Source organism: Notothenia rossii (genome assembly GCF_949606895.1).
Source record: "Notothenia rossii genome assembly, chromosome: 11".
NCBI classification, from domain to species: Eukaryota; Metazoa; Chordata; class Actinopteri; order Perciformes; family Nototheniidae; genus Notothenia; species Notothenia rossii.
In genome coordinates this window covers 4,884,828-4,912,673 of record NC_136910.1, presented here as the reverse complement: position 1 = coordinate 4,912,673, position 27,846 = coordinate 4,884,828, and the positions used below count along the sequence as shown (strand labels likewise).

The following is a 27,846-nucleotide window of genomic DNA, read 5'->3' as shown; positions in this document are numbered from 1 at the left end:
AATGCAGGACCAGTAAGACGTGTAACGGGAAAAAAAGTAAAGTAATGAGGCCGAACAACTCAAAAATAAACCCATTAGACATTCTAGATTAATTCATTAACATTCAATCAACCATATCATTTGATAACCCCTCAAGTCAAAACCAAGGAGGTAATGTGTAAAGATTATCACGTGAGATTTATTATGTGTGCATTTTATGTATCAGAAACCTTCCTGCCCTTTAGTTTGTGTCATCACGATCCACCTTTTTTTTTTTACCAACACACAGAACAATGCAGGAGAAGATTCACAGTTATCTGTCCCGTGTGAATCATCCGTGTCTTTCTCCAACAACAGAAGATCCCCAAAATCAAATTGAAAAAAGGAAGACCAACTTGTCGGTCGTCCACCAGTCGTTTTCAGACCACGTCAAGATCTGAGCTGCTTTTTGAATATCCTGAAATAATGATTGAAGGGTAAAAGAGCATTCGAGTGTGCGGCACTTCTTTAAAAACACTCTTCCACAGCCACAGAAAAATAAACATCTCCACCATCTCTTATCTAAATTACCTTATAAGGGCGTCTAAGTATTATAATAGGTATCAGGTATTATATACTGTATATAGTAAGCAGGATTATACAATAGGGGGTATGTATCATCTTATATATCGAATAAGGCGCTATATGGGAGTATATATAGGCTACTATGTATGCTTTTGTTTTCCATATCCGTCTTTGCCTGGTGAATTTTAAACAAGAACGCACAGCAATGGGCAGTGAGCGAGAAACACGTTATTATATTCTGTAAAAATCCTCTTTTTTTTTTATCTCTGGCCAGCGCCCAAATAATCTTAAGGCTTACAAACAGAGCTCAGACAACATTAATATATACCGAGTGAAATGTCCTCACATTTAACCTTTCTGCTCACTGCGCATACATATTCACTGTTAATTATTATATTCATACATGGATACATATATAAAGAGAGTTATACATTGCAATTAACATACATATATCAATAGCATATATAGAGAAGAAATACAAATAGATAGCAATCATTATCGTCATCATATTCATCATAATACTAGGAGTAGTAGTAATACGATGCCTCCAAGAAGCTAATATCAGGGGCTGTTCCAGAGCAGGGCTCGTTAGCAACAATTAAACAAAAAACTGCAGGGAAACTGACCTCAGATCTGACGTTTTAGGAGAATAAGATTGTGGGCATTAAGTCAGCTTATAAGAGTGGGGTAACTACGACACTGCAGCTTTGAGTGTTGCATGATTCCTTCATTTTGTATTTATCCAGAGAAAATGAAATGCAACACTTATTCTTATGCTAAAACGTCTTTTCACATCTTTCTCCAATTTTAAAGCATTTTCCACGAAATTGAATTGAAAAGCAGATTCTCTTACGTTTAACCTCCACTCTCAAATGACGTGCGTCCAGTTTAGCTGCAGAAAAATGTGAACAAATAAAAAACTAATTTCGTAATTCATTAAACGTAATCTCCGCTTCAACCCCCGTTATCCAAACCACGTCTGGAACAACCCGCACAGAAGGAAAAGAATGACTAAAATAAAGATAATTATAAAATAAAAGTCACTATAGTCATCTAGTTCAGCGTTACATGTCATATAGCAATACCTCAATAACAAGAAGTTCTTCTATGTAATCAATACAGGTTTCAGGTTATATATTTATTAAGCTTAACCGCTAAGTTATCAATTATTATTAGTAGTATAGCATTAAATATGTATAATATGTGTGTATCTGAATATAGATCCATCATGGCAACCAATATCCTGCCTGTGTGTGAGTGTGTGCGTGTGTGTGTGTGTGTGTGTGTGTGTGTGTGTGTGTGTGTGTGTGTTTAAGTGTGGGTGTGTGTGAATATAGATCCATCATGGCAACCAATATCCTGCCTGTGTGTGTGTGTGTGTGTGTGTGTGTGTGTGTGTGTGTGTGTGTGTGTGTGTGTGTGTTTATAGGCACATTATGTGGTGAGAATGATTTCCCATGAATAAAAAGTTAATATTAGGTGCTACTTATAGCCATCAGGAACATAACACATGGAAATATGAGGAAAACAGGGTTTCCTCTTGAAGGCTGCAGGGGCATGATTGGTTTTTCGGTGAAATAATGACCCCAATTTAACTGAGAGACCCTTACTCTATTCTTACAATCAACCATCGAAAATATACATTCTTAATATTCCTGCAACTCATCTCCTCTCAGCTATTTAAATTATATTTTTTTCCATTATTTAACTATTACAAACTCGTATTTTTTCATCACATAATTCACCTCACTATTATTCAGTGTCATTAGGGTCATCGTTTCTTAATGGGCATCTGCGGTGTGCTTTACGTTAAAGTACATAATGGACGCTTTAGCTACGATGAGCCATGTGTACTTCAGCCACACGTGATAACATGTATAGTTTCCACACATTCACTGCTTATGTGTGTGTGTGTATTATAACATAACTACCTATCAGGAAGCCTTCTTATATCTATATAGGGGCATGTGTTCTGGGGCATATACTGGCATACATTCCACAACCACAGCAACCATTTCAATGACTAATTTCCCTAGTTTACATTCATTGCTTTCTACCAATATGGCAGACAATACAACAAGGAAGTACAACTCCCCTTGGAGGAAAAAGACAAATGCGCTCAGTTATTTTTGACCCTCTTGTAATGCTCCCGTGAAGGAAGGAAAAGAGGGTTTTGGTTGTGTCCACCGAGACCCTCTTTGAACATCTCTTTATTCTTCTTCAGCGTTATGGGCTTGGCTTTTTTTTTGGCACTGCAAAGTTACGATTTGAACTTTTAGCGCTTTTAATTCTGGTTTTAAATTAATCACCAAGCTACATTTAAGAGCTGCGACCAGCGCGCCCACCCAATACGCGTTTTTTCAGTGCTGCGAGGATTTTTAAGAAAGAATAAGAAAAGCGGTATCTGGTGGACACACACATCCCAAAGAGCGCTGCGGATCATGTTTTAGTCAGAGTTGTCTGTGGAGTTTCTGCGGTATAATCTGCTGAAGGGGAACCGAAAGGATGCTGTGTGTAACTGCAGATATTAAAACACAACGCTGAAGCCAGAGCTTTCTCTGTGTGTTAAGCGGTGCCTGTGATTGGTGTGAACGTGTGTTTGTGTGTGTGTGTGTGTATATTGTTGGGGGTGGGGTCAACCATTTTGTGGTGTGTGTGTCCGTCTGTTCTCACACTCGATGTTAGAGGAGGTCTGCAGAAACACTCAGAGGTCGTCGCCATCTGACATCCGCCGGCCGCCCTGAAACAAAACACACATCACATAATAACTGTGGGGGAAACTTCTGAAGCAATAGGAGTCAGGACTCAAAGAGAGACACGAGGAGAGCTGGAGCTTTGATGGCAAACACTGACTGTTTATTTGGAGCTTCGGCCGGAGAATTCACAAGACATGTCACGGGTCTGAACTCTTTACCCCAGAGCCGTGTATTTAGCTAGTTCTCAGAGAAATGGTGATGTCCCTTCCATTGACCTGGGTTCCTTAAAACAGTATGCAAAACCCATTGTCACAAATCTGGGCGTCAAAATCGACAGTGCTTTTAAATTGGATAAACAGGAACTCTGTGGTTGAGTCCAGTTTTTATCACCTGAGGCTCCTGTCCAAAATGTAACCGGTTTTATCCTTTTTAGACTTTGAGCATGTAATTCATGCCTTTTGTTTCTACGGGTCTAGATTACTGTAATGCACTTTATGCCGGCCTAAACAAGACCTCTCTGGAACGCCTGCAGCTGGTACAAAACGCTGCGGCTCGGCTGCTTACAGGAACACGCAAGCATGAGCACATCACACCAGGGTTTCCGTTAGCCAGTAATTACAGTTTTTTTAGCTGGTAAAATGTAATAAAAACCGGTAAATTCAAAACCTGCTGGTCAAAATGTCCGATGCTCCGATCGATTGGCCGCCGGTCATTATCGGCCGATATTCACTCTTAATAGTTTGATCTGTGCTCTCTATAAAGGCCGATCAGGAGACCTGGATCTGATCGATATGGACATAAACGCGAGTGAAGTATAACCGGACGAGAGAGAGATCAGATCAGCTGCTGAGTCTGACCTGAAGCCCCGCCCACTGTTTAGCTCGCTGCATGAGAAACTGACGGGCGGTCAGGAGAGCGAGGGAGGGAGAGGGGAAAAGAGAGGATCCGTTTCTCACGTGTTATTATTCAAAGGTAATTTAAACTTTTGAATAATGTACTTCATCTACTACAAGTAGTTTCTTTGAATGTAATAATTATGTTGTTTGTTGAATCATTTATTGAAAAATGAATCTGAATTTTTCGATCTGTTACGATTATAAACTGAAGCAATATAAAAATGATTCCCATTAACTGAGTTTTAAACATCAGCATATCCGGTCCTAGTCCGGTAATTACCTGCTAACGGAAACTCTGCTACACAACTCCTATTATTATTGTTATTGAAAAATGACCGGTAAGTTTCAAATGTGTCCGGTAAAATAAATTCCGTCCGGACGTTTGACCGGCGAGAAAAAATCCTAGCGGAAACCCTGCATCACACCTGTTCTGGCTTCCTGTCCATTTAAATCAAATCAAGTTTTATTTATATAGCACATTTTTAAAACGATTTTTGGAGGAGCCAAAGTGCTGTACATACATACAGTAAAAATACTTTGCAATAAATACAACAGCACAGTTTGTACAGAATATCAGTATGAGAAAACGACACCCTCTGTCCTTAGACCCTCATTTTAAGATTGTATCGTTTGTTTTTAAATCTCTTAATGGGCTGGCCCCTCAGTACACCTCCGACCTCCTAAAGGTGTACACCCCCTCAAGGGCTTTGAGGTCGGCTGATCAGCTGCGGCTGGTAGTCCCTAAAACCAAGAAAAAGACCAGGGAAGACCGAGCCTTCTCAGTGGTAGCCCCCAGGCTTTGGAACGACCTGTCCCCCCCCCTCATGTCAAATTGTCGCCCCCGCCTGAAGACCCTCCTCTTTTCCCTTGCTTTCGAGTCAGTTTGAGCTGTTTTATCGATTTGCATGCTTTTATTGTCTGTCCAAAGCCTTTGTGTGCCTTTGATCTATTATTGTAATATTATATTTTATTATGTTTGCTCTGAAGCACTTCGGTAAACCCTCTGTTTTTAATATGTGCGATATAAATAAAGTGGATTGGATTAGAGTAATCAACATTGTGCATAACAAGATGGAAGGATAACACCTCTATGAGCTGACGCCAACAGGCAGGAACAGGGAGACAAAACACTGAGAGCACAGCAGCCAAGGTTACAGGTGCGTGTGCTCAGTCAGGTCAGTATGAACTGATCAACTGGGTCACAGTTATGGGCCTTGGGAAATGTTTCCCCAACAATACCAATAATACTAACTAAGCAAATGGAGGCAGAGCAAGGAAACACATTTCTGAGGGTTTCTGAGATATTTAGGTTTACTCTGAGACCAGGACCAAAAGCCCTCTTAAATCACTTTTTAAAAATTCACTTTGTGTTTTGAGTTTTTTTATTGGAAAGAAGTCTGAAACCGTGGTTGAAAGATGCTAATACATTTTGTATTGAGGTTTTCTAATGAAGCTTTGAATGTCGTCATATTTGGGAGAAAAAAAAGAGAAAAACCGAAAACTTAGGTGCCGTTTACACGAGAACGCAAATGGTTGTATCCGCTACTTTTCTCTCGTGTATAGCCCGTTCGTCCACACGAGGCCGTAACGGAAACGCGGAAACGGAGCCCTCAAACGATAACGGGTCCCAAGGTGAATAGATCTGCAGACGGACCGCTCTGGGGGGCCAAATGGCTCCGTGTGTACGCCCTATACGATCATTTCCTGATAACAATGAAGCCATAGCCCCGCCTCTGCTGTAGCATGGTCAGTAGCTTCTGCTACTGCTACTGACCATGCTACAGACGTTAGTGCAAAATCTACAGCTCCTCTACCACAACCATCAGCAACAAGTGGACATGGAGAATTACATGAACTACATGTTGCTAAATCCACCGCAGAGAATAAACAGAGGGGCAACCATGGCAACCATGCTCGGGGTCTTATTCGCTGCTTTTGGTGTATTTTGTGGCAGAAGTTCAGCGCCACTTAGAGGCCCGGCATATGTACTACAGCGTCTCCAGCGGGTCGAGTGGTCTCGTGTGAACGGAAGACTTTTTTGATATTTTGAATTCGGTTCGTTTGCGTTTCGTATGCGTTTGCATGTAAATGGGGTCTAAATCCTCAATATCAAGGTGACGAATTGGATTTCATTTGTTAGTTGTTCTGTTTTTATTGAATCAACTTCCTTCAATTAAAATCATTTGTCCGTGTCCCTGAGGGTGCATAAAGCAGGAGAGCAAGTAGTTTACTCACTGCAGTGAAAAAATGGTTTGAAACTAATTCTCTTTATGGTTTAATACCTATCAAATAAGTGAAGCCTCATGATGTGCAGCTGTTCAGAAATACCAGGGTTGAACTGATGCAAACACTTCTATAAATCAACATCATCAGATTTTCCTCTTCCATCGGTAGAGAAAACTAAAGTGCCACAATCACTTGATCTTAAACCCCTGGAAAGAGGGACAGCCATTTTAATCACGATAATGTTAAACTCACCATGCTTTCTGTGTAATCCGCTGTTATGGTGACCTGCTTGTCCTCTGGGGAGGGCGTCACCGTGGAGATGTCGCTGCGCCGGCTCTGATTGGTTAGCTGCAGCCACAGTTCGTACATCTGTTGCATGTCTCTCACTGTGGAGGTGAGAAAGAAAGAGAAGATGACCTCAGTGAGATTGAATGTCAAGCAGAACAACAATCAGTGGGAGTAATTGCGGTAGGCAATCAGTTTCCTATATCCTGACTATAGTGGGGTTCAAAGTTATTACAGGAGTAACATGACTCAATCTATATCTGAGCTCTAAAGGCATTGATTCTGGAAGGTTCCTACAGCTGTTGTTCTTCATGTACGTCCACACGTCCCTCTCCTCCAGACTGTGAGCGAACGAGCAGTTCCCGATGTAGTGACACTTCTTCTGCTTCATCACGTGCACACACATCTGCACGAGGCAAAGGGAGAGTGTTAATGTCAGTATTGCAACAGAGTCTTTTGATTGGAGGGTTGGTCAAAATCTTACTGTTGAAACTAGGGTTGCAATCACTTGTAAACAGTAAGAGTTGGATACATTATATTGATCATCAGCAATACAATGACTAACTAAGCACTTATATACTAACAAAGGACTGGCTTATCTAAAGCCAGTTGAGTAGCACTTGAAATGTTTTGGCTCTATGAAACCTGATGTACTTATTGTTGGGGAATCATTTGCCCTGCATGTCCTCCTTCGCCCTCTGACGCAGCTGACCAGCCTTGAGCAGCCGTTATCCCCCATAAGGAGGGGCTGCCCTAGCATGTTGTTGTTGTTGCCAGTTTATGACCGGGCTACTCTCGGTCAGAGATAGTTATTGTTGTGGGACAGCTGGAACACATCCTTCTCGGGGTGTAGATGACCCCGAGCCCTAAGCGACAACAAATGTGATTCAGTGTCCTCAGCTGTTTAGTCTATCTATTGAAGATTGTTGATTATTACACTCTGATAGTTCAAACCTGGAGCTACAGGAGGGCTCTTCAGAATTGATTGTAGCATCTCAACCGTGTGGTCAGACCGAAGCACTTACACTGAACAAAAATATAAACGCAACACTTTTGTTTTTGCTCCCATTTTTCATGAGATGAACTCAAAGATCTAAAACATTTTCTACATACACAAAATAACCATTTCTCTCAAATATTGTTCACAAACCTGAAAAAATCTGTGATAGTGAGCACTTCTCCTTTGCCGAGATAATCCATCCCACCTCACAGGTGTGGCATATCAAGATGCTGATTAGACAGCATGATTATTGCACAGGTGTGCCTTAGGCTGGCCACAATAAAAGGCCACTCTGAAACGTGCAGTTTTGCTTTATTGGGGGGGTCTGGGGGAGTCCGAAAACCAGTCAGTATCTGGTGTGAGGGTTAGGGTTAGGGTTAGGGTTAGGGTTAGGGTAATGTTGTGAATCGAGTGGCCCATGGTGGTGGTGGGGTTATGGTATGGGCAGGCGTATGTTATGGACGATGAACACAGGCCACTCGATTCACAACATTACCCTAACCCTAACCCTCACACCAGATACTGACTGGTTTTCGGACCCCCCCAGACCCCCCCAATAAAGCAAAACTGCACGTTTCAGAGTGGCCTTTTATTGTGGCCAGCCTAAGGCACACCTGTGCAATAATCATGCTGTCTAATCAGCATCTTGATATGCCACACCTGTGAGGTGGGATGGATTATCTCGGAAAAGGAGAAGTGCTCACTATCACAGATTTTTCAGATTTGTGAACAATATTTGAGAGACATGGTTATTTTGTGTAAATAAAAAAGGTTTAAGATCTTTGAGTTCATCTCATGAAAAATGGGAGCAAAAACAAAAGTGTTGCGTTTATATTTGTGTTCGGTGTAATATACTAACAAAGGACTGGCTTGTCTAAAGCCTTGATTTAGATAAGCCACGCGGTCTGACCGTGTGGTAAGCTCTCCTCGTGTCTCTCTGAGTCCTGACTCTCATTGCTTCAGAAGTTTCCCCCACACTTATATGATTCTGTTTTCATCAAGTTTGTATCTTCTTGGTCGAATGCACTTATTGTTAGTCGCTTTGGATAAAAGCGTCAGCTAAATGAAATGTAATTTTAAAACACCTTTTCTACAACTGGAATACAGTCATGGTTATTAAGGAGTTGAATTGCTGTGTTATATGACACGGTGTCAACATGAAAACACACTGGCAGCACTATGATAATAAGACTCAGGGGTAAAGACCTTTACAACAACAGCTGTCCCCCAGGGCCAAGGCTGTACTGAGCAGGAGGAAGCTGGAGAGGGACAGACATCATTTAAAAACTCACGTCGTATTGCTGAGGATAGGTGCGGGAGAAAGGCAGCGGCCGAACAACGACCCACTTCTTCTTCTCAAAGGATTTCACCAGCAGGACTCGACGCTCCTTCGTCCAGCTGAGGAGACAGAGATCCAATTAAATAAAGGGAGCAAGCATTAAGCCTTAAAAAGAGCAACAACAGAAGTTCAAGATTTTTCAAGACATCAATATTTGACTATATTAAAGTCTGCCACGATAAGATTTATGATTTATTTCAAAATAAGGGGCAGGAGGTTAATATCTACATTTTGTTTTACCAGGAGTATTTCCCCTTGAGAGACTTAACACATTTGTCTCGTGTGTGCGTGCGTGTGTGCGTGCGTGCGTGCGTGTGTGTGCGTGTGTGCGTGTGTGTGTGTGCCTCCTCACCTGTGCCGGGATTTAGCGGTGCAGTATTTGAGGTTCTTGTCTGGCTCGTTGACCTGTCCCTCCCTCCAGCACTGTCCGCACACAAACTTCATTTTCAGGTTCAGGGGTCGCCCTCTCCCCCCTCCTGCTCCCAACCCTCCCACCCCTAACCCCCCCACAGGACCCACACCACCCCCACCCATACCATCCCCTCCACCTCCCATTCCCCCCAGGCCTCCTGCAGGCATGCTGCTGCTCGGATGGGGGATGTGGATGGGCTGAAACACAGGGAGAGAGAATTCAATATTGATTATGATGATAAAACAAACAGACATTTTAGCAACTTGAACACATTTCAAAGTGTTCTTTCAAAGTTGGGGTATCGTGACAACAATGGGAGGAACTGCTATACGATACGATAACAGAGTGCCACAGGGACACGTCCTAAAACCCGGAAGTTAGTTAGCATTTTTACCACTTCCGGTTCCTTCGCCAAAAAGCAACGGGATTTCTCCATAGGATTTAGGAAAATATCTGGAAGTAAGGTCTGTGGTTGAGACACATCTAAGAGACGGATCACGTTTTGTTCTACGACATTAAATCCATCAGCAGTGACCCCACTGGTAATTTCTGAAGAGTGTACGTGTCTGAAAAACGATGGTTGTTACCAAGTGGCTGAATTGGACTACAGAAGTTGTCGAGGCCGCTGTACGTCATTACGCCGTACACGTAAACAATCGCTTTCGGTTCCGAAAAGTTTGTTTTTCCCCGTGTTCTGCTTGAAAGCAAGTCCCTGCCTCCTGCAAACTGTTAAAACAAACGCTTCAACTCGTACCATTTAGAATCTGTATGTTTGAATATGGATCTTGAGTTGGCGTGACGTTGAAGCAGCGACCCTGCTGTAGTTCGTTTGAGTTTTTGTCGAAAGAACCGGATTCTTTAATGGCCAGATCAAGTCTGAAATTTGACTTGACTTTAACATCAACATAGACAAATATCAAGACACAATACATGAAAAACAAACAACAAACATTTAACTAGGGCTGCAACGATTAGTCGACATAATCGACGACGTCGATCATAAAAATTCGTCGACGCGGAATTTTAGTGTCGACGCGTCGTATAAAAACAATCAGAGAGCCGGTAACGTTAATTCAAAACTGCGCAAATGTTCATTTGTAAATGCAAAGCACTACAGGAAGTGCTGGGGGCAGTATACTCTCCATTGTCTGCCATGACTGCATTCTTTACTAACAACAAAGAAGAAAGAATACGAACGATGGCGGAAAGGAGAGAGAATGAGGGTGATGAAGAGCTCAAAAAAGCGAGACCGAGAGTTTCGAAAGTGTGGGAGTATTTCACAGACGACAAGCCAAAGAAGTCAGTGAAATGCAGAATTTGTAAAGGGGAATTGGCATTCCACGGCAGCACTACAGTGATGCACGAGCATTTAAAACGCAAGCACCCTGGAACCGTGAGGACTGCTACTTTGGATCATGGGTAAGTTTGAGCAAGTTAGCCATAGTCATGTTTACGTTAGCTTACATGTTGGAAAACAGAACGTCTCATGGTTAATGCTTGCTAAGCAAACGCTATTTCAGTTATGTTGAGGCTGCGTGTCCACCAACGAGCTGCTAAACAGCGCCAAGCTTACAGCGTAGTAGAGCACACTAGAGCTTTATGGACGCTGTAATTAATTCCAAACTTAAAATAATAATTAACAAGGGTCTGCGAAATGACAAGAATAAAATGCGATTGAATTTGTATTATTTATTTTGTTTTCATTATGATTTTTTTGTATTTATGTTATTCAAATACATTTGATTAAACAAGTTCAAAGTTCAAATTCAAATGTTTCATGAGTCATTATTTTAATTTTCTATGGGATCATGTTATGTTAAGGCAGAGGGACTGGACAACAGGGTGACATTCACAGGTGTGCAGACTTGAGGTAAAACATGCACTGGAGCCCGGAAAAGGAGCCGTGCCCACAGGAAGCAGAGATGGAGGGTGTGACAGAAATAATCGTTAGATTAGTCGACTAATCGAAAAAATAATCGACCGATTAGTCGACTACCAAAATAATCGTTAGTTGCAGCCCTGCATTTAACATAACAAAACCTGCTCAAAGAGCCTTTAGTGTGCATTTGATCTGGATTCAGTGTGTCTCTATTTACTGTCATTCTGACTTTATTGAATCGCGGGACCCGGTTTCTCTGATTAGATGGTAGCAGTTCATACTCGTTGTTCAAAACATGGTTTGGGTCCGAGATGATGTTGTTGGACAGCCTCACTGGATACTATACTACATTTGTGAGAAAGATTTAGATATCAAACTATCAGTGCGGTGTCCTGTCTCACCTTCTGCTGCTTCTGTGCGTTCTGCTCCAGCCGCTGCCAGTGTCTCTTGGACTCCTGCACCATCTCTTCATGTGTGATACCTGAAGCAACAAATATTAGAATCAGGGTATATGCAGGAATCCTGAAGTCGAATGTAAAACCTTTTAAGATATTTTTTAACACCCTTTCCATACATTTGAAGACCTCATCGCCACTTTGAGTTTTAACCGGTTACATTGTGTTGAGATCTCCATATTAGGTAGAATACTTAAAACTAAAAAGTTAGTTATAAGTTAATATAATCAAATATATGCTTCATATTTTATGATTTTCTATATTTACAGTATAAACAAAACAAGTGGTTTGTTAAATTGAGCCTGTTATGGTTTAAGAGGAGAGACAGTTTCTTCCCTCTCCCCTCACAGCAGTACACAGGGAGGGGGGCTCCTGACTTAAGGAGAAACACACTGAGGCCCCAAAAAGGTGTTTGTGCCATAGCCGAGAATAATATTTTGCAAGTCCTGCACACTAGAGGTCATGAACTTTTTACACAAACATGGGAAGGTGTGTCTTATGCCATAGCCATAGAATATGTCTGTTCACGTCCAGTAATGTACATCAGAGGCAGAGGTGCCCGTCATTTTGACAGACAGGATCGTAAAACTTCCGTCAAAATCCAGAATTACCCTTCGGCCTTTACACAGGGTTAAGGGTTAGGGTTAGCAGCATGCTCGTAAACTGTCAACGGGGGGGGGGGGGGGGGGGGACAGTTCACATGCGCCGTGTCATGCATGGCTGCTGCACCTCGCGGGAGCGTGCACAGCGTAAAGCCAAAACTCACAGACATTTCAATGATTTGTACGGCACAGTTAGGTTTGGAAACGGTATAATTTCCTTTTTGGAGGGCATGCATAACACGGCATAACACCGGAGCCTCGCTGCGGGGAAACTTTGGCGCTGTTCCGGAAAATATTCGGTTAACGCGACCTCTGATCAGAGGCCATGCCCAGTTTCCACAAATATGGGTATGGAGGAGGTGTCTTTAGGTTTTTCTTTCCTGTTTTTGAGCATAAAGACAATGGCAGAGAGGGAGCAAACGAGAGAGAGAGATAGAGAGACAGAGAGAGAGGGGGGGTTCCCCTGGTATACTCTATCCCTGGAGAGCTGGGTTTTTGCTCTTGGTCAGGTTCTCTCAAACTTGGTAAATATCTCTCGAATTTCTTTCTTGAATGGATTGATGTGTTTGTGAATGTTAGTCCCGCCACCTGTCGGATTATAGGTATGTGTTTGTGAATGTTAGGCCCGCCACCTGTCGGATTATAGGTATGTGTTTGTGAATGTTAGGCCCGCCACCTGTCGGATTATAGGTATGGAATTTATGTGAATTGATTTGGTGAATGAAAGTTTGAATGCGATTTTTATTATCACCGGTCTTTTATGAGGGGAGGCCTCTAAATCCTATCGGGAGATTTAAATATCACAACTGAATTGGGCAGTTAAAGTTACAATTGAATGTAATAAATGTAAAACTGTGAATTAAAGTTACATATTAGAAAATGACCACAGCATGATAGAATTGTCATGTTGTCTTAACTCCAGTCAGATTGCACCCTGCCACACTCACCCTTCGGTAGGGCCACACCTCATTTACTGATATCTAAATCCTTCGGGATCGCTTAAACAGATTTGCTTAAACAGATTTAGCGGGTCGTCTGAATTGAAGTAGCAGTTCATTGAACCTGGTTCTTCAGGAGTTGATAGAGGTGAAATCTTGCTGACGTTAGTGGATCTGAGCCAAGCAGTAAACTTACATAGACTCAATAACTTCGGTTAGGTCAATTAGTAGGTCTGAGGAATTTTCCGGAATAAATGATCAGCCCTCCCGTCTCCTACAATTGGCGACACACTTTACCTCACATTGACTATATACAGTATTGATTGTCCTTCCTCCTTATCTTCCAACCATTTGGATGCAGACTTGCGTTTCCCCATAACGATGTTGCTTAGCAACCGGCGTAAACGGACCTTCGTGCTATCAAGCAGTGAGCGTGCGATGTCCTGTTCAGATGACGTCAAATCCAACGGGATGCCATAAATAAACTCCACAGAATCACACTACACACCTACGCAATGATTACATTCAGGCAGACTGTAGAATACAACCTCTTTGGACAATTTATATACTTATTGAAAACAAGCTACAAAATGTAATACCTTGGAAAATGCCCTTTAATACTTTTTAATAGCCTTAATTTTCTCTTAATTGATTTATCAACTTTTAATACTTTTTAAGACCTCACGGACACCCTGAGAAAGCAGGTTTATTAAAAATCCCTTTTCTTGCTTAACTAGATACTATGTGTGCTGTTCATAATCAAATGCATCATACATTTGGGAATGCATAACTTCAGGAATATGGAAGACCTGTTATTAATCATCAATTACTGGATTATTACAGAGAAGCACAAATTATGTAAATGTCTGTCTAGGGGTCTCTCTAATTTAAAACAAAAAGTAAAAGACGGATATTGGTGGTGCAGCTTTGAATCGTTGGAATTATTAGTTCACCACCACTGCCATCAGTGCAGTCAAAAGTACGTTTATTATTTTTCATTCAAGATGGGTCAGAATTATCCGCAGACGTCTCCTCCATGGATGTATAATAAGAACTGGATACAGCGTGGGAGGCGGGGTCTCGTTCTTTCCTATGAGAGCTGTTCATTGGTGCATGAGGACAAAATGGCCCAACCTTTGAGAGAGCGAAACGTCACAGATTACCCAGCATGCTTAGCTTTGTCAGAGCAGAAGTACCCGTATGGGCGCTCAGAGCATGCACAGTTGAGTTGCCCCTTAAGCCCGCCCCCGAGCTCCCACTCTCAGATGCGCGTTAATGAAGCAGAGGAAAATAACACTCAGAATAACATTATTAGCACATTTTACAACTTGAGGACCGAATGTTTTTAATAAGGGCTATACGAATGTTCATACTGGGTAGTTTATTTAGTTTAAAAAAAATTATCCAATGATTTACAGACGTCTCTTTCCCAATGTTAGTCAACGGGAAAAAGTATTTCCGGGCCCAGCGACTGATACGGAAGTGTAGTACCGCCGTTTGGACACAACGAATATTTTCCTCAGAGTCTGGCGCACTTCCTGGGGGCTTGGTCTCCGCTCAAAAACAAATGGAACAAAGCGAATAAACGGGGGGGAAAAAAAATGATGAATGAAGGAAATAAAATCTCGCTAAAACTGAATAAAAGCTTCTATCAGACAACCAAAACGCTGACACATGCACACGGGGGATCTGAAGCCATTACAGGCAACCACAAGAAACAGATCGTTACTTTGATTAAAATTAATATGAAAATACGCAACCGAAAAAAATCTGCCCCTTCCTTCAGACTTCCTTACAGAGCCCCTCCTCCAACGCGCACATGACCAATGAGGGCACGAGATAAGTTTGTGCACAGATGGAAGGCTGACAGGCAGGTAGGCCATCCAGTTATTTTAGCCGGGCCGGCTCAGATGATTGGTCGTGCTTTTTACAGCGCTACGGCTTCCACAGATACATTTTTGTATGTATTTTTTGTCAAAGCATTTCATGTATTCATTGCTATCGGGATGTTAAGAGCATTCCATGGAATATAACAACAAGTGTTTCTGAAGTGAATTACCTACTCCACCTTTAAGTAAAGAACGTTTTTGTAAATGAAATATGTTTTTTTAAATGATTTCCAGTTGGGAAGAGATGTGTGTGTTCCACCCACCGGTGTCCTGCTGCAGGACCCAGCATTTGAGCTCGATGACGGAGTGAGCGAAGGAGCAGCTGTCCTCGCGCTGGCAGCCGTATCGAACCTCGTGGCGACAAACATCGAACTGACAGAGCGGGTGCAGCGGACGCACCTTACTGTAGCGCACGTTGGCCGACCTCACCACGTGCACCAGGCACCTGCAGAGGATAGAGAAACACAGTTATAGAAATGATACAAGCCAACAGACAACATGTATTAAGACTCACAAACTTCTTTACACTCACTTGTTGTCGTCGAACGGGTGTCGAGCTGTGAGGTTCGAGCAGACTGCTAAGTTTTCTTTGCTGCGCTTACTGATGATGCGAGGCTTACTGTCAAAACATTCCTGTGGAAAGAAGTAAAAGATGCTTACATAAGTTTAGATCAGAATTATATTTTTTATCTCAGGGGGGAAATTGGATTGTGTGACAGCTCCATTTTAGAAAATAAAATAGAAAAACATTAAATAGAAATAATTATTCAAACATAGAGAAAGATAATGTGTTGGATAAGGCTAGACAGTTTAAAGTTGAAATAAATATCTCTAGCAAGAGCAACAGGCTCAATGCATGCTTACTTATTGAAGAAGAGACCTTTGTTAGAACCAGTTTTTATTTGATGAAAACGTCAAATAGTAGTAGTCTGTAGAATTTTCAAAGATGGAAACTTTCCACGGGAATACACTTGGAATTTTCTAAATTGAAGGTTGGCTCTTTGTAGGGAAGTTAAATATAGTTGGGGAAAGTATATTTTAGCATAATCTATCTGACTAAAACAAACAGATGCCATTCAAGTACACTTGAATATGTACGAACAAATGCCAAACTTCATTGCATCTCATCAAAAGGTGTTGGTCTGTGGAATAACTAACGATGCACTGAAATATTGTATAAGTCAATCTAAACTGAAAGTATTATTTAGGAGCCAAATCATGAATGGTTAGGAACAGGACCTGTAAAATTCCATTTGTTATGTCTGGTAATTGTAAAAGTAATTTATTTTTTATGTTAATTTGATTGTTTTGTGAAAAACAAACAAACAAATTAACAAGACAAACATGTCACTGGTGACGATGACCTAATATTTTATTTATAAGGAAAATGATTGCTAGAGGGGGTTGGACCAGAAACGTTTTTTATAAGCTTCTTCTTGCCCCTGTTGAACATGATAGACTATTTTAGAATTATTATTATTTATTTTTTTGTACTTTGTTATGATTATTATGAGTGAAAAAATATATATTATTATTATTGTATGTTTTGTTTCTGACATGTTCAATACATTGACTAAAAAAATAAAATAAAATATCCATGCCATTCCTCAATCACATGCACAGAGCACACCGCTTACTGCATGGCTATTGAGACCACACCAATTTTTTTGTTCATTTTTGAATGAGTAATATTTAACTCAACATTCATGTTTTTGTTCTTCAATAAAACAAATTATTGTTCAATAAAATAATTAAAACTTGTTCTGTTCTACTTACAAATACATCTGTTGAAATGTCATGTTTCTTTTAATTGTATAATTTTGCATGGATGTTTTCTTATGACAAAACAAAATGTTTATATTTAAGCTTGGATATGATACAATTCAATTACATTACCCTAAATTCCCAGTTAGTTCACGTTAATTACAATATGGAATATTTCCAAAGTTCCCCAGCTTAACTTCCCATGGAAATGTACCGGAAATGTTCCACCCCTTTGCAACCCTAGTCTGTAGTCCATGAAAGATAAAAGACTACACTTCCCACTATCTTTTTTTGAATAAACCATCCTTTGTTTTGACTTGTAAATGTTGAATGCGTGTAGAAGGAATATCATATGATTTAGATTATCCACACGAGCAGCATAACATCAAACCAGCATCAGAAGGCAAACAAGACATCCAAACAAAATCATAACGTATTGGAAATGTCTGTTTTAAAGAGGCGCCTATAGTGGCTTTAAGAAAAATAAGGTAGGAAGCTGCAACCACCTTTATAATGAGAATATAAACACAGACCTTGGCCTCACCTCACAGAGGAACATGAACATGCCCATGTGCAGCTGCAGCAGTCTGGTGACGCTGAGCGCTCGTCGCTCCGTGCTGCCCAGAGGGTCGAACAGCAGCTCTCGGCTCAGCGCTCCCTTCCTCTCCTGCGTCCAGACGTCGATCTCCTCCTGGCAGTAAGCAAACGTGCAGTTCTCTCCGTACTGGCACTCCTGACGCTCCTGCACCTCTGTGGCAGGAACAAGGTTTGACAGAATATAAATACAATCAATGGCCGTTTCCATTTAGCTCTTGCGCCTGTTACGCAAATTGTGTGATCAAATGTATTAACATTAGGCGCGTTCACACCGGAGTACTTTTCCCAGTATAGTTCAGAAAATGTGCGTTCACACTAAAAAAATCCGGAACTAGAACTGAGTTCATGAGAATCTTTCCACCCCCTTTTCCGTCCCTACTAGAGAGCAGGGACTTTCGTGGGAGAAAAAGGTTCCTGTGTCTGATTGGCTGGGCGGATTGCAAACCACGCCCCGTAAAACTCCCAAAAGGTTTTGTGAAGCCGCCATTTTATTTTCCTCGCATTAGCATTATTAGCATTAGCATTAGCCCAGCGCAGAAACGCAGAGAGACTAACTTATGGCAACACAAAAGAAAACATGGGAGCGGTGGAGATGAGGAGGTGTCGGCGTTCTGGCGATTCACTCGGAAGGCTTCAGTAGAAGCTGCTGGGAGTCCGAGCAGCTTCTACTGAAGACAGTCCCCCACTCCGGGGACTCCGGGTGACAGTATACGCCGTGAAGTTGTTTGCGGACTGCCAGTAAACCCAAAGCAGAAGAAGAAGTGACGTCAGCGGCTTCATTTGCCTAATCCTCCCCCAGGGATTTATTCCGGTGTGAACGTGATCTGTACTTAGTTCATCAGAACTAAAGAGTTCTGATGAACTAAAGTGGGAAAAGTACTTGGTGTGAAAGCGCCTATTGGTACTGTAATCTGTTTCTCTTATTGGGTGGTATCCTATGAAAGGCATATCCATGTATGTGTGAAAACAGATGCCTTACATGTGTTTGGAAGGGGCTTTATGACACTACAGGAAGATAGGATGAAAGGAAGCAATTTGCTCTAGGGGTTATCTGCATATCCAATGAGTTGTGCCTACTGCCATAGGGCGACCACCTGCGCCAAAGGATGTTGTTTGTCATGTAAACATTAACAAGCTTTGTTGTCTTCCTATAAGAAGAGTCGGTTACACACAGAACAGGACGCTCTCTTTGGTGGAGACGTCATAGTTGCAAGTATTAAAATATCTTTGATACCTTCAATAGGAATATTGTGTTACTGTACGTTTGTTATCGAACTCATCATTTTCTCTAGACAGCAGCTGATTTTAAGTAAATGTGTTTGCCAGCTTAATCAAAGGACTTAATTAATCAAATAAACACCTTTACAGAGTACGAAGGCCCCCAGGAAGTTGTTGCGTGCGGGCCGAGGGCGGATCCTCTTCCAGGTCGGGTCGTCTGTGTTTTTGAGGCGGCAGAGCAGCACGTCCCTCTTGCAGCGATGTGCTGCCTCCGGCTGGTACTTGTAGTCCATAACTCGTGGACCTGCGTGCAAGAGGAAGAAGGAATGTAGATGTAAAATCAACCTGTAATCACAATTTTAGGATGAAATGCATTCTGTACATCAGTTCGAGAGGCCATGATGACTTAATATCCCTTCAAGTGTTTAGGGCTGAAACAATTACTTATATTACCAATTATTTTTCGACAGAACCAAAATTAATCTGTTTAAAATAATTGAAAAGGAGAGAAGAAAGACATCTCCATTTTTGAGACTGACATTTTTTTTATAAACAATTAATAAATGAGCAAAATTGTCTCCGATTACCGTAATTTTCGGACTATAAGCCGCGCCTTTTTCCCCATTTTTCGACCCTGCGGCTTATATAACGGTGCGGCTAATCTATGGATTTTTACAGCTAACGGCCACCAGGGGACCTCCTAAATCTATGGATTTTACAGGTTACAGTCCACCACCTTTAACTCTATGGGCTCTATGGCAGGTCCGCGCCCCCCACCTTTAAGCAGCGGGCTCCAGCAGGAAAAGCTGGAGGCCGGAAAAGAGTGAGACAGGTAGCGCGCAAAAGTAAAAGTGGAACCGAGAGAGGTACGAGAGACAGAACGAGAGCAAGACAGACAGACATTACGAGAGCGAGACAGTTTGTCCCCGTACCACTGGTTGAAAACCACTGCTGTAGATCACTGCCGGTACGTGCGCTGGGAGCGCACCGTTTAAGTCTGAAAGTGAAAAGTGTGTGTGTCTGAAACGCTATGTGATACAGTACAGTTTACACAGCACATGTTCTGTAGCTACTATTGCACTAAATGCTAACACTTGAATACGTTATGCAAATATGCAACTTGTTTGTTGAAATGTTAATAAATGGGAGCTTCCTCAAACAGCCATCTCTTTCCTGACAATCCCCTCTGTGCACGAACCCTTACATATGGTAATGAAACATTAAAAACACCTGCGGCTTATAGGCCAGTGCGGCTTATATATGTACACATCATTCAATTTAGCTGCTGCGGCTTATATTCAGGTGCGCCTTAGAGTCCAAAAATGACGGTAGTTTTCTTTCTATATCAGATTAGATTACTTTATTGTCATTACAAAATGCAAGCACAGTCTAACGAAATTAAGGAGGGTCTAACCAGAGTGCAAAACAGTCAGTTATATACACAATTATGTACAAAAAAAATGATACAAAATAAAAGGTAAATAGATGGGAAATGTATAAATAAGAATAAATACACAGATAAGAATAAATACAGTGAATACATGACATGTCACTTGTTAGACGCTTTTATCCAAAGCAACTTACATTCTCAATACTGTGGGCAATCCCCACAGGAGCAATTTGGGGTGAAGTGTTTCAGGGACACAACGACATGCTGACTGCAGTGGGGTTTGAACCTGTGACCCCCTGATCCAAACACCTGCGCACAACTCACTGTGCCTAACGCTGCCCTATATATACGCCGCCGTATATACAGTACTGTATATACAGTACTGTATATACAGTACTGTATATACAGCAGTAATGTGAAAGGATAGTTGCGCTACAGCACACGACAACACTCGGCAGTATGGGACAGCTTATATAAATGATTGCCACTCAATTTCCCATATAATAACACAGCATGGGGTGCTAACGAAGAGGGCAATGCTGCAACATCCAATTGTGAGTATTTGTGAAAAAGTAGGTAACAGAAACTTAAACCAACCGATTCTGCTGTAACAGGCGTGACAGGCCTGCCGAAACTCGTGTGTGGCAGCCAGAGGATTCCTGGAGAGCAGAGACAGGTTTGTTCCTGCTGGACCGTTCTGCAGAAGAAGACGGGGGGGACATTAAGCCCAAATCATAGTCAGTCAAATTAAGCTAATTAATCAAAAGTAACACCATTAACAGTTAAAGCTGTTTGTTGCAAATGTGTGTGTGTGTTACTCACTGCATGTACAGCGCTGTTGTTGCGCACCCCTGGGATGAAGCTGTGACACACACGTCCCCCTGAAACACACACACACACATTTTTATTATGGCTGTTGTTGCTGATTCCTAGAACACAAAATGTCGCTCATACATGCTTATCTTTCCTCAATACAAATTTGTATCAACAGTTTTGCGTACAAAGCTAAACATCCATCCAGAGGAACATCTGAGTGATGGTGCAACAGGCAGGAATCCTGAAGTCAAATGTAAGACCTTTTCAGACCCTTTCCATACATGTTAAGACCTCATCGCCACTTGGAGTTTTAACCGGTTACCTTGGCGACACACTTTACCTCACATTGACTATACACAGTATGATTGTCCTTCCTCCTTATCTTCCAACCATTTGGACGCAGACTTGCATTTCCCCATAACGATGTTGTTTAACAACCGGCGTAAACGGAGCTTCGCGCGCTATCAAGCAGTGAGCGTGCGATGTCCTGTTCAGATGACGTCAAACCCAACGGGATGCCATAAATAAAGTACACAGAATCACACTACACACCTACGCAATGATTACATTCAGGCAGACTGTAGAATACAACCTCTTTGGACCATTCATATACTTATTGAAAACAAGCTACAAAATGTAATACCTTGGAAAATGCCCTTTAATACTTTTTGATAGCCTTCATTTTCACTAAATTGATTTATCAACTTGTAAGACCCCGCGGACACCCTGTGCAAGATACAACAGTACTTCAAAAAATTGTTCAATCTTCAAAATCATTTGAGGGTCAATCGCAATGTAAATGTATCTCTGTTGCTCCAATGTATTTACTGTTGGTGAGTGAACCACCATGCTAAACATGCCATGTTTAATATACTTTTGAAATACAGAATTTCAATTACAAACTGGAACTATTTGTGTCATGATGGAGAAAGTGAAGGTGGACTGATTTAGGCCAGCCAGATGTTATTTGTACAAACGTATGATTTGACTGTGAAGTCCTGTTCACTCCCTAATGTTTGTACTTTTTACTGTTTTTATTTTATCTTTGTATAAAAACAGAAAAAGGCATTTCGGAAAAAACAAACGTAAGATGTACAATCATTATGTCTTGAAAAAACAATAACAATTGTATGCTGCCAAATGTAAAAAATATATATATAAAAAAAATACAGAATTTCTTGTGAAAGAAGTGAATGATCTCTCAGTCAACCTGTTCTGCCAACACAACCAAGTGCAAGACTGCAGTTCATTTAGACTCACCAGGGAGAGTGTACTCAGACAGCGAGTCCAGCCCGCCCGCGGAGACTCCCACGTTCCCGTCAGCGTCCGTCTCGCCCGTGGGGAAGCTCCCCAGAGCGTCCTGCGCCTGGGTGGAGCCCTGGTCCCGCTGGGCCAGCTGCGTGAAGGGCTCCAGGGGCGTCGTCTCACTGAGGGAAGAGCTGAAGAAGGCTGAAGGGAGCGGGGGGGACGGGGCCGGGAGGCTCGGGGAGTACGGAGGCCGGAGACCCGTCGCCGTGTTGGGGAGGTTAGTGGGGATCGCACCCTGGACCGGACTCTGGAGCAGGAGAAATACAGGCAGGCTTTACTTTAGGGAAAAGACTTTCATTTGAAGTTAGAAAAAAGGAAATATACCGGTTCCATCCTGTCGGGAAATATCAGAATCAGAATACCTTTATCAGCCCCACAGAGGGGACATGTACATTGTTACAGCAGAAAAGAGACAAAGACAGCTTAATGTTACCTAAGAAGCGTGCATAACAAAATATTTAAGATACAAAATAATAATAACTTCAAAGAATTAAAAAAAATTATAATACAAAAAAAGTTACACAATTTACAAAAAACACATCCTGTAACAGTTCTGAAGATTTAGCAGCCAGTTATTAACGGCATCTCTATATATATATATATATATATATATATATAGCACATATTGCACATAATCAGTGGCGACTGGTCATTGGGGGGACAGCCCCACCTAGTGTCAGCAGAAAGTAATTCAAATAAGAATTCAAAAGAAATGCCAAAAAAATACATCTTGAAATATATTTTAAGATCATGTTTCGTCCTCTGATTCGTCTGCACATTGCCGTTTTAGTCTGCGTTCTTCCAGTTAGTGTCCACAGTGGGACTATTGAGCGATGTGGGGCAAGCCCCTCTCTCTATCTAAATGAATTGATGCTCTAAAAACTACAGTGCGCATGCTCAGTCTTTTTCTATTCAATGTGTGCGACAAAAAAATAATCACCAGTGGGACAAAGTGCTGGCATACCCACCAAACGTCATCTCATCATTCAGAGAGCTGATTGGTTGTAAGTACGTGTGCCGCTAAAAAGTGTAGTTGATACGAGGAGATGAGAGAGAGCAGCGTATAGCGATTACAATCAGTAAAACCGAAAGAAAATGAATGAAGTTGACCATCGACTTCAGCTTTGGTAAGTTCATTTTATGTCATATCTTTTGTTGATCTTCTGTGTTTGACCTATAGGCTATTGCTCTGCTGGATCGATTGATATTGTGACCTCCGTGATGAGTGTCTTGTGTTTTCCTTATAGTATATTTCTGTCTCCTCAGGGGTTAACGCTCATCGCTCCTTCACTCACTTTCTTTGGGATGCACTCCAGCAGACTGTCGAGCTCGTCCTTGATGACGCTGCACTCGTCCATGCGCTCCGACACGGGCACGGAGTAGGGCATGGGGGGCACGCCCTGGCTGCTGGGGCTCTCCGACATCTCAGAGCAGGGCGTCCCCTCGGGGCTCGACGGGTCATCGCTGACCGGGATGGGAGTGGCCAGAGGAGCGGGGATGCACTGCGCGTTAGACATGTCCCCTGAGGAGGAGGAACACATGGGTGTGTTTAATAGATTCAAGATTTAAGATTCAAAGGTTTTATCGTAGCACAAAGCTTCAGTGTAGAGATGGCAATGAAAATCTTCTGACCTGAGCTCCTCAAACAATGCAACATACAGTATATAATAAAATACTAAATAAAAAGTAGAGCAAAAAGTCTGTATACATGTCAATAGAATATGATACGTACAAGAACAGAATAGGAAATGAAATAATGTAAATTAAATACGGTTTATTGCATTGATAACTTTTTATATAAATAATTATATTGCAAGATGACAAACAGGAATGTTTATCGGTGTGTCGGATTGAATTCAAACACATCCATCCATCTTCTCCCGATTATTCGTGGTCGGGTCTCGGAGGTATCAGTTCCAACAAAGAGCCCCAAATGTTCCTTTCCCTGGCCACATCAACCAGCTCTGACTGGGGGGTCCCAAGGCGCTCCCAGGCCAGCGAAGAGATATAATCCCTCCACCTGGTCCTAGGTCTACCCCTCGGTCTCCTCCCATCCTCACTAGGTGCCCGAACCACCTCAACTGGCTCCTTTGGACGCGAAGGAGGAGGAGCGGTTCAACTCCGAGTCCCTCCCGGATGACTGAACTTCTCACCTTATCCCTAAGGGAGACGCCAGCCACCCTGCGGAGAAAACCCATCTCGGCCGCTTGTACCCGGGATCTCGTTCTTTCGGTCATGACCCATCCTTCATGACCATAGGTGAGGGTAGGAAGGAAAATGGCGCGGTAGACAGAGAGCTTTGCCTTCTGGCTCAGCTCCCTTTTCGTCACAACGGTGCGGTAAAGCGACTGCAGTACCGCTCCCGCTGCTCCGACCCATCTCACGCTCCATTGTTCCCTCACTCGAGAACAAGACCCCGAGATACTTGAACTCCTTCACTTGGGGTAAGGACTCATTCCCTACTTGGAGTGGACAGTCCATCGGTTTCCTGCTGAGAACATGCAATATAGTATAAACAAGATGTTTTACGTTTGTCTTACCTGATTCCATGTCACCCAGAGACTCCAGCCCATTGGAGGACATCTAAGGAAAACAATCACAGACAAGATTAGCTTCTCAATCGGTCACCATATTCTGAGTATGTTTCTTCACAACAGCACCCACCTCTCCTGTGGGCGGGTTAGACTCCCCGTGATTCTCCCCGTCTGTGGCCGTGGACTCCGTCTGAGGGCTGACGTAAGCTTTACGACCCTTCAGGCCCAGCTTGGTGGCCAGATCCTGAGCCAGGTCGCTCACCTGCCTGTCCTGGAGGAGGAGTCACAACGAGAGGCCCCACTTAGCAAGATGTATTCACTTTGAAGTTAAAATACAATGAGAAACAAAATGATAAAAGCTGACTCAAAACATCAATACACTAAAACTGCTACATTACAAGTGTTCTTTCTAATTAAATATCATCACTGCTTATAAAGTGCAAACTACATATCATATTTACATGTTTATAGACTTTTTGCACAACTTCTTATTTTGTATTTTATTATTTATGTTGCATTGTTGGAGGAGCTCAGCTCAGAAGATTTTCATTGCCATTTCTACACTGTAACTTTGTGCATATGACGATAAGACCTTTGACCCTTGAATCACAATATTGAGTGTGTACTGCTGCTCCTTCATTGTACGTTTTTACTGTTGTTTGATTTGCCTACACGTGTACAATGCTGTAGAAAAAACCCATTTCAACAGCAATGTCAAAGAGATAACAAACGTCTGAAGTTCAAATGATTCGAATATCTTCAGTGCTGACAACATACGTGCGGTGCTGTGAGGAGACATTTGGTTCCGCACTCGTAGGCCTCTCGGATTCGTCCCAATTCCCTCAGACAGATCGCCTTTCGGTACAAAGCCCTGCGACTGCCTTCTGACACACACAGTGCACTGTCACAGTCCTGCACCCCGCGCTCATACTCCCTCTGAAACACAGAGATTATTCAAATGTTCTTATTCCAGATGAGCATCTGCAAGTGACATATCCCATCTTTTCACTTGTCCCTCACCGTCTGGTAGCAGGCAGCAGCCCTGTTGACGTACAGGCTCTCCAGCAGCTCGTTGGGGATGACGAGGGCCTCGGCCTGAGCGTAGCGGGCGACACTGATCCCCTCACCGTACTGCTGGGCCGCCTGACGACTGTCCCCATCTCGAAAGCAACAATTGCCCTCGTCCAGCAAGTTACACACCAACTGGGCCATAAATGCCTGAAAGGAATATGTAGGTTATAGGTGAGGAATCAAGAAAAGCAACGGGGAAACGCTTATAAAATCACATTTCTGAGCTTAGTTAAATGATAGCCATGGGGAGAACAGTGAAAAAGTATTATAGGAGCAAGTTGTTGCAAAGAAATGTGGTGAAAAGGATCAATGCATACCTCATAACTCTCTGGCTCTGGGAAAGGCAATGATGACCTGTTGAAAAAAACATAGAAGGATGTCAATGTTATACATATCCAACGTGTATCATACCCTTAATGGTTGGGTTCGTAAAGGAGGCATTAAAAGGTAAACATTGCACTTACTGGATAAAGCTCATGGCTTTCTGAATTTCCTCTCTTCGTTTCTGTCGATCAGGATCCATGGTCTGAGGGGAAAAACAAGGTTAACTATTCCACTTCTTGCAACCAATCTGACAGCTACCGTCAATGAATCCACATGACATTACATCAGTACTTTACTAGAGTATTTCAATATTATGCTACTTTGTACTTCTTTCCCACTTCAGTTCCCGAAGTCTAGTCCAATCCAAATACTAAACCTAGATACTACATCTTTATTAAAACGTATCCTTTTTCCAATTGCAATGATTTATTTTGTCCATGAAAGAAGTAACTCATCACGTGAAGGAAAGTGCATGACATGTCACATTTTGTGCATTTGTGCACAAAGTTGCTCTACTCTTTCCTCCACTCTGGTACTTCTAATTTTACTTAAGTACAATATATGAGTATTTCTCCCACCTCTGCATTCCATTATATTCTGCAATGATTAAAGAACTTTTCAAAACAGGCTCTCATTAAAGTCTTCCTACATAATCAAACTAAGGCCTGTTACAAAAAAAGCTAAGCAATCACCCGACTGGCGTAAACAAACAGCCGAAATTGCTAACGGTTAAGCGGGCCACTAACAGCTAGTGTCGTTAGCATTAATAACTGACAGATAGTTCGAAATTAGTAATGGAGCTTTTTTTTAGAGGGGCATTAGCTACATAGTTTAACTGTTAGCCAAAGCAGTGTCAGGAAAAAAATAATAACATTAGCTGACGTTTCACCAATAGCTTATCATGTAAAAACAACTTGCTAGCATTGGGTTGCTGCTATTACTGTTAGCAACGTTAACATGGACTTTGTAAAGTGCTTTTGAGTATTTTGAAAAGCGCTTTATAAATTAAATGCATAATTATTATTATAATTGACCCTACCTGGGTTTACCTACACGGCCGTTAGGATTAGCCGGCTGACGCTACTTACCCAATGCTAATCACTGTAGCTTAGCTAACATTAAATAAATGAAGAGTTCTAAATTATGTTAGCTTTGAAAATGATTGATTATGTTCCAAGTTACGTGTGTTGTTATTATCTATATTATTGTTGAGCTGACATATATGGCTACCTTGTTTATAAACCGAGTGCCAACTAGCTAGCATTTAGTTACCTAGTTAAGTACACGCTAACTAGCATGTAGAAGAATGTACTAAATGCTAATCACTGTAGCTTAAATTATGACAGCTTTAAAATGTCCGATTATGCTCCAAGTCATGAGTATTGTTATTATTTACGTTATTGTAGAGTTGAAAGATAAGGCTACACTGCTTATAAACTGCAAACTACCTAGCATGTATTAACTTGTACTAGTGCAGCCCAAGCTAACAGCTAAAGCCCTCAGTTAGCATATCAACTCACCGAGAGTTTTCTCGCAGCGGGGTTTCAGATCAGAGATAGCTTCACACAGCGCTGGCGATACAGGCAGGATACACTAGCAGTCAATGTCCAGGCGCATTTCTTTAGGTTTAGTGTCCCTGTCATTAGTTTGAGGGAAAAGCTCGA

At 42.0% G+C, this 27,846-nt stretch overlaps 1 protein-coding gene across 1 annotated transcript; it reads right to left on the bottom strand.

The window, feature by feature from the left end:
• Positions 1 to 158: 158 nt before the first annotated feature.
• zc3h7bb (zinc finger CCCH-type containing 7Bb) lies at positions 159 to 27,844 on the bottom strand. Its single transcript, XM_079658031.1, has 21 exons — positions 27,703 to 27,844; positions 26,323 to 26,384; positions 26,176 to 26,212; positions 25,808 to 26,005; positions 25,565 to 25,723; positions 24,918 to 25,058; positions 24,794 to 24,836; positions 23,549 to 23,775; positions 22,206 to 22,500; positions 20,952 to 21,010; positions 20,727 to 20,826; positions 18,882 to 19,043; positions 17,469 to 17,674; positions 15,693 to 15,793; positions 15,424 to 15,605; positions 11,678 to 11,757; positions 9,338 to 9,594; positions 8,939 to 9,044; positions 6,944 to 7,052; positions 6,614 to 6,747; positions 159 to 3,283 (listed from the first exon to the last, which is right to left on the bottom strand). Exons 2-21 carry the CDS (start codon positions 26,379 to 26,381, stop codon positions 3,248 to 3,250), a joined length of 2,691 nt encoding a protein of 896 aa, XP_079514157.1. The 5' UTR covers positions 26,382 to 26,384; positions 27,703 to 27,844; the 3' UTR covers positions 159 to 3,247.
• Positions 27,845 to 27,846: the final 2 nt, after the last annotated feature.

What these genes read in the sequence shown, in the direction of transcription:
- zc3h7bb (XM_079658031.1), bottom strand. Translation starts at nt 26,381, where the DNA reads ATGGATCCTGATCGACAGAAACGAAGAGAGGAAATTCAGAAAGCCATG. An exon ending in AAAGCCATGAGCTTTATCCA is followed by an intron (nt 26,213 to 26,322) that starts GTAAGTGCAATG and finishes TTTTTTCAACAG; the next exon opens with GTCATCATTGCCTTTCCCAG. An exon ending in CACCCGTTCGACGACAACAA is followed by an intron (nt 15,606 to 15,692) that starts GTGAGTGTAAAG and finishes TATCCTCTGCAG; the next exon opens with GTGCCTGGTGCACGTGGTGA.